The sequence below is a fragment of the Eufriesea mexicana genome, unplaced genomic scaffold (genome assembly GCF_001483705.2).
Source record: "Eufriesea mexicana isolate 0111107269 unplaced genomic scaffold, ASM148370v2 scaffold143, whole genome shotgun sequence".
Taxonomy (NCBI): domain Eukaryota; kingdom Metazoa; phylum Arthropoda; class Insecta; order Hymenoptera; family Apidae; genus Eufriesea; species Eufriesea mexicana.
In genome coordinates this window covers 834018-847731 of record NW_016908322.1, presented here as the reverse complement: position 1 = coordinate 847731, position 13714 = coordinate 834018, and the positions used below count along the sequence as shown (strand labels likewise).

Genomic DNA, 13714 nt, shown 5'->3' with positions numbered 1-13714 from the left:
ACAAAATTACTTGTATTTATTTTAAATACAACATAAAATATTTATTTTGTTGATGAATTTTTTAATGGAACCTGTAATAAATATATTATTATTACATATATATTTAATATTTACATTTCTATTATTTACATTTTAAATTGGAATATATAATTTGAAGAAAATTCTGAATATAATATTGTTACTTCATATTTATATTTATATTAAGATATCAAACGTTTTATTTCTTCAAGACATTTTTTAGCTTCCATTATAGATTCATTATCATTTTGAAGTTTTGCTAAACGTTCTCCTTCACTACAACTTTTTTTTGCTTCTTCATATAATCCTTGTGCTATAAATGTATTTCCTAAATTGATATTAATATAACCCGAGTCAACCATATCTGGTATTTTTTTTCCTAAAAATGTAATGATTGAATTTAAATTCAATTACAATAAAATTATTAATATTACCTAGTTCCGCAGCTTTAGAGAAATACTTAATAGTTTGGTCATATTGTTGTAACATATAACAAACACTTCCTAAATTATTTAGTAAAATGACAGTTTGTTCATTTTCTTCACCATTTATTTTTATGCATACATCATAAGCTTGAATAAAATATTCAAGAGCATTAGCATATTGTGATTGTGAAAAAAGCATTGATGCATATTTTTCTGAACTTAAACCTAGTAATTGTAATGCATCTTGATTTTCATTGTTCTTAGATAAATGATTTTGCAAATGTTCCAAACAAAATTTGTAACCAGTCACTGCTTTTCTGCATTAATAAAATTAAATATTTGTAGAGTGTTAAATTATCAAATATTGTAATTTATAAAAAATTGGAAACTATAACTAAATCTTTTTACACAATTGCTTACTCTATATTTCCTATTTTATCATATATATCAGCTATTTTAAGACTAATATGAATGATTGCTAAATCATCTTGTGGAACTCCCTTAGCTATTAATCTTTTTAAAACTGATTTAAATAAATCTTTTGCTTTTTCGAAATCATTCATATCATATGCTAGATTTGCCATTATATCATATACATAAGTTATACCATCATAATGTTGTAAAGTTTGTGCTTGGTATAATGCAATATGTAACATTTGCTCTGCTTTCAAAAACTCTTTTTTCTATAAAATTAAAAATTATCATTAAAATTGCATTAAACCAACAGGAAGTTTATATTCAATTTAATAGTATTGTTAGCAATTATGATAATATAAAGATATTATGCCTAACCTGAATTAATAAAATTGATCGTTTGATTGTTATTTTTAATTCTTCAATATCATCTTTTTCTTTTTTAGGATTAAATAAATTAAATAAAAAACTACCTGACACAATAAAATACTTAGTTTGTGACAAAGTTTTCCATTGATTACTATATTTTGTATTATTAAAACTTTTTTTAATTTTATTAATTTGTTGCAAATATACCAAAAATATATTTTTCTTCTGATTTAAAAACCAAATATTTGCAGCAATGTAATTAAATCTTGTAACTATTTGAATATATTTGGAAGTATTCATAATTATCTTTTGACAATACATTGTACTGAGCTATAATTTCTTCTTAATACAATTTTGAGGTAACAATACTAAACACAATTTATGACAACTTCTTAATAATATGTATACATGTATATATATATTTCACTCTCAATGATAATATAAAAAACAATTGTCCTTTAACAAGCAGAAAATTATTTTCATGTTTTACACATTTATTCAATATATAAATCACAAAATATAACAAGTGAATTGCCGATCAATTTTAACTAACACATATTACATATATATGTAGTATCTACATATATGAAACTATACCAAAAACGTATGTAATCTTACACAATATGATATACTATTATATTTATTCAGATACATATGCATATATAATTATTTACCGATATATGGATAAGTATCCAAAAACGATATATGAATAGCAATATATGTATGCTGATTTATGACAAATCATTGCACATGTAAATATATGTACAATATTGTACAATATGGTTATAGTATTCTTCGCCCCACCCTTGTTTTTCGTATCGCAATGCTGCACACCTTGATTTCATGCATTACGTACCTTTTCACCTTACGGATATGAGATAGGTCATATCACAACAGGTAAGAAAGTTTCAATTGTACAGTTTTTTTATATACTACATGTCAAATATAAAGATTACATATCTATACATGATAGTATCTTCGTTGGATTGATGATAAGGATTGTGTATAAATATTTCCGCGAAGTTTAGTTTTTGTACATATTCGAGCTTTATATGCGTTTATCACTTTTTTTTTTATTAAATACTCTATTAAAACTTTATAACTATGTTAATAAAAATATTATTTAATATTTAATGATTTCATTCTTTATTATTCCATAAAATTATTGTATATTTTAGTTTATGTTTATATTGCAAATTACACATTCATGGGCACTCCCTATTTTCTTTTAAACCACTGTTTGATAATATTTTTTACCATATTTAACATATTTTGCAAATATATATATGTATTTAATTGAATATATTTTATATGAATTATTTAAATAAAGACATTCTATGTGTTAACAAAATATTTAATATATTTGAATGCATTACAAATTACAAAATATTTAATATTTTTGAATGCATCATGAGTAACAAAATATTCAATATTTTTGAATATATTACATGATATATTTTTTCTATAAATATGATTTGTTTGTTTTTTATTATCTCTTCAGTGAAAATGAGCTTACAAGATACAACTGACCATGTGTCAGCAGTTAATTCACCTAGCATATCTTCAAGAACAAAAAATTGGGTCCAATTTGAGGATGAAGCACCTGTCAAAGATAATGATAGTAAAGAAGAAAAAGCTAAAACAAATACACCAGCTGTAATAAAACCAGAATCAGTTACAGTAAATGTTGAAAAAATTGGAAAATCTACTGATAAATTAGATAATCAACAAACGAAGAATCATGAATATAGAGGTGCTGTGATATCAACTGAATCCGTCCAAATTAATTTAGATAGGTCAGGTTTAAGTCGCTCTATTACATCTGAAAGTCCAGATCTTAATTTACCATCTGAAGTAAGAGTTTCTGATCCTAAGAGTGCTTCTCTAAAGACTATTGATCTCCGTGATGTATCTAATGGAAGAAGTGCTACCAATAATATTATAAGTACACCTATTGGAAACATTAGACAAGGTTTTGCCAATGGAGATACTATAGTTACCCTTTTACCAGTTAATACCAGATGGCCATGGATTACTCCAGCTAAATTTCGTCCAGAATTAGTACCAGAAGAATTAATGGCTCAAGGTCTAACGGTAAATATTTAATTACACTTTATATGTTTTATAGAATAATCAATAATTTTTATAAGATATGTCTTTCCTATGTGTAAATTTCAAATTCTTGTATATCTGTATATAAGTAGCATTAATCTATTACAGCTTACTGTAGAAGATTACGTACATATAATGGAGCTTCTTGTGAACGATGTACGTTTCAATATGTACAATGTATGCTACAAAAGGATTCTTGTACTTTGGATATTTACTGCATTTATCGTATTGCTTGGCTTATTGTTTTCTGGAGTAACTGGTCTTACTTTATTTGGGCTTGGCGTCATGTGGTTAGTCCTCAATGCTGCTGCAATATTTTTTTGCATGTTCATCAAGATAAAATTAAATCATAATCTTGAAAAATGTATGGGTCAAGTGAACAAGCATTTACTTCGACATAAAATTTTGCTTGGATTGGATGATAGAGGGAAGATTTCATGCCACAAAGTCAATCTTTGTTTCATATACTTTGATACTACAGATTGCATTGTAAGTGTAATTGAAAATATGTTTAATTTAAACAGTTCAAGCTTAATGTAATATGTGTAAAAACATTTTTAATTAAAATTGGAAATTTTGTTGAGAATTTTTTTGTATTTCAATGTATGTCATTTATAGACTATATATAAGAATTGATTCATTTATTTTATGATAGAAAAAATTGCAAGAAGTTATAGAACGAGAAGAACGTGAAGGAAGGGTAATTGGTGAAGATGGAAATTCAGAAATGCGTCGGAAAAGAGAGTTACAACAACGAATGGATATAGATGACAGTGATATTGTAATACAAGGCAATACAACTACTAGAATTTCTCGCAAACAGGTATATAATTTTTATTTCAGGTAATAATATTATATTAGATAAATTTATTAATTTCTATAATTTTTTAAAATATTTATAGTATCTTACAATATATATTTTATAAAAATGAACATTATTTACCTCATTTTTGTAAACTTTTATTACAATATTTTATTTTTTTGTAAAATAAATTGAAAACTATTAGGGTAAAAGCGAACAAGTATTCTGCCGCTATGTACAACGTTGGGCAAAGGATTATTTGCGTCGTCGATTGGATTGGACAGTAGACGAGGAAGGTGGAAATCCTTGTTCACCTCGTCATTTAGCATCAGCTTTATGTCCATGTCAATATATAGAAGAATGGTTACGTAACAAACCTCATGTTCAAGGCAGAGATTTCTGTCCTAGCTGGAGTAGTTTTCTTAAAGATAGAGGCATTTAAAGTAACATTATTTTATATATAAAAATTAAAAACAGTATTGTTTAAAACAATTTTGATAAATTTAAAGAGACATACTTTTTAGTACATAAAAGTTATTTTAATATCTGTTTGATAATAGAATTTCTCTTAACAAGAAATCTAAATTAAGTAAAACATACATTAAAAATCAAAGAATTTGAATAGATTTGTTATATAATAATATAGGTGATATTATTAATAATAGTAGATGCATAATCAAAAAGTGTAATAATGAAAACTAGTGAAAATAAGTTATATGAAATGTGAAAACTACTTATAATTATGTACTTAATTATACAAAATTTTTATTTGTAAGAATATTAATTACAATTAAGTCTACATATATTAATATTTAAAACATTTTTTAGAGTTTTTTTGGTGATTTGGATCATTGATAACATGATTAATATTGTTTTTTTTTAATTATATTTTTGTTGACTAATATGATATTAAACACATGATATTCAATTCGATACTTGTATAAAACTTGTAGAAATTACACGTATATACGTGTATATATTACAAGCTTTATTTTTAGTACTTTATAGAATTGTATATAGCACTTAAACATTAAATAGTTCAGGAATAGAAACTTCATATATATAGAAAATATTTCTGTAAAATGGTGAATGATAAAAGATTTCTTAAAATATAATCTGTTATGTATGCCTTGATAACATATCTATAATGCATAACAGATTTGTTAAGTTTAGAAATGAACTTACAATGTCACTAATACTTTAGCTTTAGGTTTCTGAATGATGATGGTATGTGTTGACAGGAACGGGCGGAGTTGCTGTTGCTGAGGTATGCATCTCGATGGGCACACCACTTTGTGCGCCGCAGACTTGATCTGGTTATAGACTCACAGGAACGTAATAGAGACATCGCGGGTTTATCAGTTCCACCACGACATTGTGTCTCCGCCCGTTGTCCTTGTCAATTCATTGAGGACCATCTTAAATACAAGCCTAGAGGCAAGTTAATATTTCGTACATTTTTTTTGATGCCGAATTTTGGTGGTAAATAGCAAAAATCAGTAATTTCATAATTATGATGCAATCATAACTTGAAATAGCTAGACCAATCTATTATATGTTCCTAAAATTTATTTTTAATTATATATATATATATATATATCATATATTATATATTATATATATATGAAAAACTTATGTTACAAATCATACGAAGAAACAGCAAATTGAAATCATTATTATAATATATAGTTACTACTATAAGTAACTATTAAATATATACAAAACATTATTTAATCAAAATTCATATATTTTATCTGTAACATCAACTTATTCCATTTTATTTCTAACTAATCCAAGTAACATTCACCATTTTACAAAATGCAATGGCACATTATATTAAGCACAAAAAAATGACAAAAGTGGTAGATTGTTAAAGAAAAATCTCAAAAATTCTTAAAGAAAAGAAAGTTATAACCATTCCATTATTATAACATTATGCTTCATAAATTATTTTAAAATTAGTAAGACATTTAATACACTCTTTTATAACTATAATGAATTTTATAAAAAAAATGATATATACATAGTATATATATAATATTATATAATTTTCCAATAATAACATTGGAAAATTATATATAAATTATATATTATTAAGAGAAATTTAAATTATAAAATTGGATCTAAAAGAGAAGAATGAATTCCAGTATTCATTTAAATTAAGGCAATTTATTAAATTGCAGAAATGATATTAAAGCAGCTAATAGCAATTTGTAATAATTGCAAATGATTGATAATTATGTATATTGTAAAAGATATACAATGAATTATATATCTCTGAATTCCGTCCTAACTAAACATATCTACACATTATGTAAAAAATATAATTAATATATTGTATACTTTTATATTTTGTTTGAAAATACTTAATATCTGTACATGAACAGAGCAATTCTACTTTTATATAAAACAAATGTAAAGCACTTTTATATTATTGTTACAAATGTTATAAATAAAGATAAACACATATTACATATGTTTTTTTGGTGAAGGTACAATTGTATTTTTGTAAAAATCCTTGTCATTAAAGTAAATTGATTATATCATACAATCTTTTGCTTAGTTTTAATTGCCTAAATGTACCTTATATGTATATTTTTCCAAAACATAGGAATTTGTCACTAACCACTGACTAATCCAGGGATGTTACTTGCATGTAGCTGGATAAAAGACAATATATTATGATATTTCATTTCAACCACATTTTGTGAGCACATGAAAATCATTAATTAAATGAAGTGTAAGTACTGTTAAATCTGAATGTTTATAATGCTTAAACAAATATGGCGTAGGTAACTGCTTTATATGTTATTTACGCATATATATTAATACATTTTCTCCTTTAAATTTTCAATCATTCTACTTACATAATACTTTAAATTGTTTGATTGAAAATATTAACTAAAAATGTGATGCATGATTTTTTCAGGATATCCAGCTGGCTTTACATGGTGTGCTTATCTTAATGATCCATTAGTTAAGTATGATGTTACATTAGGCATACCAAATTAATAGTGTCAATAATTTGATTAATGCACAACAGTATTCATTAAGGCATTTGTAAAAAGAAAGAAACATCCATATCACTATCTATTATTTCACTTGTTAAGTTATTTTCAATATATTTGTGACATAAAGGTAACAAAGTTCATGTCATAATAAAGTTTTAAAATTTTTAATTAAATCATTCATAAAATGTATATTTTTCTACAAATTAATCACTTTAAATAATAACAAAGAAAGAAATAAATTATTAAAAAGAAAATGGATACGTTAATATAATAAATTTAATATAAAATAATAAGTGAAAATTATTACTTTGTATTTTGAAATTCATATTCAAATATTTACAAAATATAAATATCATATGTAGATTTAAATGGAGTTTAGTTAATATTTACTATTACAATCATAGTGCCTTTTAACTGCCCATACATATTATAATAGCTTTATTTTACATTGTACATGTAAAAATTTGTGATTAAGATTAATTTAAGCAGAATTATAATTATATTGTTATATTATATATCAAATTGTATGCATTATATTATTCACATATCATATCATACATGCTTTTATATGTACATACACATACGCGCGCGCACGCGCACATACACATGCATATATAAATAATGTAAAATATAATTATTGTGTAGAAAGTCAATTATATGTATATGTTGTAATAGAATGAATATTTTATACAAAAAAATACTATCTATTAACACATTAAATTATTCATATGTAATTATAAGTAAAATTATTTTACATAATTGGTTAATTTTTAGTACATAATACAAATGATTAAAAACATATGAAGTAAAAATTTGTATATTAAATCTTTTTCAGAAATTATTTTAATATCTTCTGTATAATTAAAGCAACACATAGTAGTTCTATATAATTTACAAACATGAAAAACTTGTTATTAATGCTGCTTGTGCTTGTTTTTTAATACTATCTGCAAGTCTTTTTATTTCTTCGTTATCAGCTTTTAGCTGTTGTTCTTTTTCTTCAAGAGTAGTTTCCAAGTGCCTCAACTGCTGTTTTATATTTAAATACATTTTCACTTTCTGATATGTATCAGAAGTATTTGCATTCATTAAATTTTCTCCAAAAATTTCATCTAAGAAAAAAATTTTAATTTTCATACAAATCAATAATAATAATATAGAATATATATGAAGAATGCATATATAATACAACTCGAAATGAGGTTATGATTTAAAATATTATCTTAATATTTTTTCTATTATTATTATTATTATTCATAATGAAATAGTAAAAGAAATACTACCGTTATTTATTATTTTAAATGCTATGTCATCTACAGGAGCATTGTTAAGATCTTCCAACATATGTTCAGAATCCGGAATATGGGGTCTCGGTGGCAAATTGCTCTTTTTATGACTAAACATATTTAATTTGATGATATGTCCGTCTTACTTTTTTCCTTTATTAGGTTCGTTACATATGGATAGTTATATATGCACGTAAGTTATTAACAATCATAGAATTAGTAATAAGAAAGATAAGTTTAGCACATATATTACATATTCACTAATGTTTAAAATTGGGGTATTCTGGTACTAATGCATACCTTTTTTAACGAACTGTTCTTTTTTTAAAATCTTTTCTTAAACAAATTGTATTTATTAAATTATTTTTAAAAACTGCGAAATAGAAATTGTCCTTAGTTGAAAAACATACATTATATCTAATATCGTTTACTTTTGTAATGATAATATATTACAAATTTAATTCAAATTTAAAATCAATTGTATAATGCTTCCCTCCTATAACAATTTTATAAGATTTTTTTTTCATAAACAAATTTATATAGTAGTATTATAGTAATTTATATATTATAATTATTACATATTCAAATTTCATATTAAATTCGTCACACATTTGTTTTAAGTAAATATTTATTCATTTCGTTCATAAATAATTAAATTTAATGTAAAATATTAATTTTTATATTTTATGTATAAATTTTATAAATCCCTATAGTAAATTCATTTTTCATGACTTAAAATATATTCGTAATAAGAGAATAACATATCCAAAACATTTAATTTAAGAATTAATAATCTATTTTCTTAAATGCGTTTTGTGTATATTTATATAAGTTTTACTTTTTAATTAATAGATATATTAAACAGTCAATTGAACTAAATTTCATGATATCGCGCAGTTTTCAAACCTTCTTGAAGATTGTACCGGTAACGTGCTGCTCTTTGTTGTATACATTTTTTGAATCTCGTAAATATCTTAGGAGAAATTAATCATTTGTTTTACATAAAAGCAGTATTTAAAGAGTCATCTTTATGTTGATATAATAATAATAATAATAATAATTAAAAAATTAATAATATTATTGATGATTTTTAGCGTCGTTTGTACACAAATATAACCACCATGCCACCAAAACGAAGCCGAGTCACAAAGGTTAGACGAATAAATATTTAATTATAGTAAGATAATATAATATCAGGATACACACTTTTATAAATACAGTTACAATGTTTTTATTAAAACGTTATATATAATATTTTAGTTAATATAAAATGCATCATTAACATAAATGTTAAACAATTTATAAAAGAGATGTTCTCTCATTTTATTTTGAATTAGGAAGATTCTACGAAAATAAAAAATGAAAACAAAAGTAAAATATCAAAATCTGGAGTAACATCAAATAAAAAGTCTAAACGTAGTACAAATGATATTGATGAGGAACCTACACCAAAGCGTGCCAAAATAGATACAAAACCAGTTATGAATAAAACAGATACAGATTTAAATGAAACCGATTTTGACTGTCTAAAATTAAATGCAGCAGGAAATAAGTATAATTTAAAAATTTCTAGTTGGAATGTTTCTGGTTTAAGAGCGCTTATTAAAGTATGATATTTATATTTTTGTACTATACATTTCCTAAATAAAATTTTATTACTATTTCATTGTATATTTCAGAAAAATGGGATAAGATACATCATTAAAGAGGATGCAGATATAGTTGCATTACAAGAAACTAAATGTGATAAAAATAAGTTGCCCGAAGAAGTTAAATTAGATGGATATCATTATTATTTCCTTGAAAGTAGGAATCTATATAATTTATTATAAATTTCTATTTTTAAAATAATAAAGTACGTATATATTACAAATAGGTAAAAGACCTGGATATTGTGGTGTTGCCCTATACTCAAAAGAAAAACCACTCGATATAAAATATGGTTTAAATGATCCTGAATTTGATAATGAAGGTAGATTGATTACTGCAGAATATTCAAATTTCTTCTTGATTAATGTTTGTAAGTTATTTATATCTTACATAATTATGAATCTATGTACATAATTGTAAATCTATTTATTATATTTTATATTATAACTGTAGATGTTCCAAATGCCGGTCAAAAATTAGTAACATTGCCAAAAAAATTAAAATGGAATGAAGTCTTTAAGACATATATAAAAAACCTAGATGAGAAAAAACCTGTTATTATCTGTGGTGATATGAATGTTGCTCATCAAGAAATAGGTTGAAACTTATTTATTGACTTATATATTTTTTACTAAATTATCAATTAGTTAGTCATTAAATTATGAACTAATTGTTAGAGTATTTATTATATTATTTATTTGTATAAACTAACTTTTTAATTTGTTTAGATCTTACAAATCCAAAAACAAATACAAAAAATGCTGGATTTACTAAAGAAGAACGAGAAGGTATGACAGACTTTTTAACTGCAGGATTTGTGGATACTTTTAGAGCTTTGTATCCTGATAAAATAGGTGCATACACATTTTGGTCATATTTTGCTAATGCTCGTATTAAAAATATAGGATGGTGAGTGCATAAAAATTTGTTTAATATGAAAAATATTATTTTTATACTATATATGTTATAATCCTTTCTTTTATGTAGGAGACTAGACTATTTTTTGGTATCAGAGCGAATTAAAGATAATGTTTGTGACAATGTTATAAGGGATAAAGTATATGGCAGTGATCATTGTCCTATTGTACTTTACATCAATATATAATAAGAAATTGAGTGTTTCATACTTAAATTATATATAATTTACTCCATTTGTTGTATGTAATGTATTTATTTTGTCTTCAAACAATAAAATTTTAGTTGGAAGACACTAATTCGTATTTATTATTACAGTAATTATACGTTATTTATAAATAAATATTTGACAATAGTAAGTATATGTATTTTTTCCAACATCGTATAAAAATTATTTTTGAATAAATTAAATATGTTAATATAATTTTATTATTACTTTAATATAAATATTTTAAAAATATAACCTCATTTGTAGTAACGAAGTTTGATGCATTTTACTTCTATTATTTTACTAAAGTTACAGGGATTAAAACTTTTTAAATTGTGTTAGATGATTTAGAAATGAATCTTTATATCTTAAATTAAGACATAATGAATTACCTTTTAACAAAATGCATAACATAACCACATTACAGTATTTTATTGATAATAATGTTTAACCATTTTAGTATTATGCAGAACGATCGTGCTGTTTATATACTATACTAAAAAGTGCCGCAGCGTTTATCACGATTCTCAATTGGTGATGCGCTTGAGCTAAGTGTAATACACCGTCTGTCATATCAAAGTTTCGTTTCTTACATATACAAAACGTAAAACAAGAATATTTCGCAGACTTTTGAGTGCTCACTATAATGTTTCAGATACGACTCATGAAATTATTACAAGTAAATAAATGAATAATAATAATATGAGGCGTGATTGCAGCGCTCAGTTAACAGAAAAACAGAAGACCGAGATCGCACCGCTTCATATTACTCGCAGTTGAACGAAGGAAGCGCTATCGCGCTGTGTGGCATTATCCAACACGAATTTTTAAAAACCCCTGGTATTAAAATGGTTAAAGCATAAGAATAGTAACTATAACAAAAAAAGCGGTAAATTTAATTGTAATTAAAAATGACATCGCTAACAGATAACACTATTAAATTACATAAATATGAAAGTTTCTTGTACTTTTTTTTGTGGATGGGTGCAGTCATATATTCCATTTATAAAGTATTTTTAATTGGTACTTGTAAGAATTTAAAAACATTTTATTTAAAATAATATATATATGTGCGTATATATATATTTAATTTATCTATATTTTAAATTTACGTATAATTTTTAGACTTTATTAATTATGATGATTTGTATGATGATTTTGCACCAGGATGGATTTGGATTGGAAGGAAACAAGATGTTTCTGATCAAGAATGGAAAATATGGATACCATTAATGATAAAATTAATACCTTGGTTACTTCTTCATCATTTTGTTAGTCAGATTATAAGAATAACATCAAATTCTGTGGTATAATATTTTGATATTTTATATTTTGTATCTGTCTGTAATTATTTCACTAATAATATTATATATTTTTGCAGCTACTATGTTATTGGTATATTTTTATATCTATATTGTTTTTGTACTTTTGTTTTGGAATATTGGGCATGTTGTGTGCATTAATACAACCAAGTATACTGTTTATTTTAACATATAAACGTAGTAAATCTGCTATATGGATGATAAACATATTATTTTTATTTATAATACATTTTCTTAAAATTCCGGATGGTACCTTTCAAAATATATTTAAATTTAATGATGAAGAACATTATATTTTAACCCTTATAATGTGTTGGATTCAGTTAAGAAGCATTAGTTACAGTCTAGACAATATAAAATTACATTTAGAAAACAATTGTGATAATATACTATTCTTTGTACAGAATTTTTCATATAAATTAGCATATTGTTTATATTTGCCTACATTATCCTTAGGACCACTAGTTTTATACCATGAATTCATTAATTGTGTATGTATAATATTGTATTAAAAGCATTTCTGCTTAATTATTGAGAACAAATGAAAAATATATTTTTATATCTTTACAGGTACAAGGAAAATATCAATTTATAAAAGTTGTAAATCTTAAAAATTTTGTTTTTAACTTAGTGAGATACACTTTCTGGATATTTTTTGCCAACTTTTTCTTGCATTTTCTTTACTTTAATGCAATACAGTATCACCCAGAGGTAAAGCTATTTTCTTACATTTAGTATTTTTATAAATATTAAATAAAACTTTATATACTCTGTTTTGTAAAAAACAGGTTGTTAAAGATTTAAATTCATGGGCTTTATATGGTTTAGGATATTGTATGGGACAATTTTTCTTAATTAAATATGTTGTAGTATATGGACTTATTCATACTTTATGTGCAATAGATAATATAAAAGCCCCTTATCAACCTAAATGTGTAGCAAGGATTCATTTGTACTCTGATATGTGGAAATATTTTGACCAAGGTTTATATAAATTTCTTGTAAGGTATGATTGAGATATATAAATCTAATAAATAATAATAACAAAAATATCAAAAACAAAATATTTTTCAGATACATTTATGTACCTTTATTAAAATCAAATTTCAACAAATTACTAGCCTCTTTTTTATGTTTTACATTTGTTTTTGTATGGCATGGAATGCAAACAAACATTTTTAT

The 13714-nt window shown here is 24.0% G+C and overlaps 3 protein-coding genes across 3 annotated transcripts in view; 2 read left to right on the top strand and 1 right to left on the bottom strand.

The window, feature by feature from the left end:
- Nucleotides 1-200: 200 nt before the first annotated feature.
- Nucleotides 201-1547, bottom strand: Ttc19 (tetratricopeptide repeat domain 19). Its single transcript, XM_017910750.1, has 4 exons — nt 1236-1547; nt 864-1126; nt 453-760; nt 201-397 (listed from the first exon to the last, which is right to left on the bottom strand). The coding sequence occupies exons 1-4, from the start codon at nt 1545-1547 to the stop codon at nt 201-203; spliced, it is 1080 nt and encodes a 359-aa protein (XP_017766239.1).
- Nucleotides 1548-2025: 478 nt separating this feature from the next.
- LOC108555184 (uncharacterized) lies at nt 2026-11192 on the top strand. Its single transcript, XM_017910730.1, has 13 exons — nt 2026-2123; nt 2728-3320; nt 3447-3827; nt 3994-4161; nt 5382-5577; nt 7070-7116; nt 9532-9588; nt 9775-10044; nt 10117-10243; nt 10314-10457; nt 10541-10684; nt 10816-10996; nt 11075-11192. Exons 2-13 carry the CDS (start codon nt 2733-2735, stop codon nt 11190-11192), a joined length of 2421 nt encoding a protein of 806 aa, XP_017766219.1. The 5' UTR covers nt 2026-2123; nt 2728-2732.
- Nucleotides 11193-12121: 929 nt separating this feature from the next.
- The window catches only part of rasp (protein-cysteine N-palmitoyltransferase Rasp), a 2053-nt gene continuing 460 nt past the window's right edge, over nt 12122-13714 (top strand). Inside the window, 6 exon segments of the mRNA XM_017910752.1 lie at nt 12122-12239; nt 12336-12517; nt 12592-13023; nt 13103-13243; nt 13321-13538; nt 13607-13714. The exon segment at nt 13607-13714 is cut by the window's right edge and continues 1 nt beyond it. Of these exon segments, the coding sequence (XP_017766241.1) occupies nt 12122-12239; nt 12336-12517; nt 12592-13023; nt 13103-13243; nt 13321-13538; nt 13607-13714 (1199 nt within the window).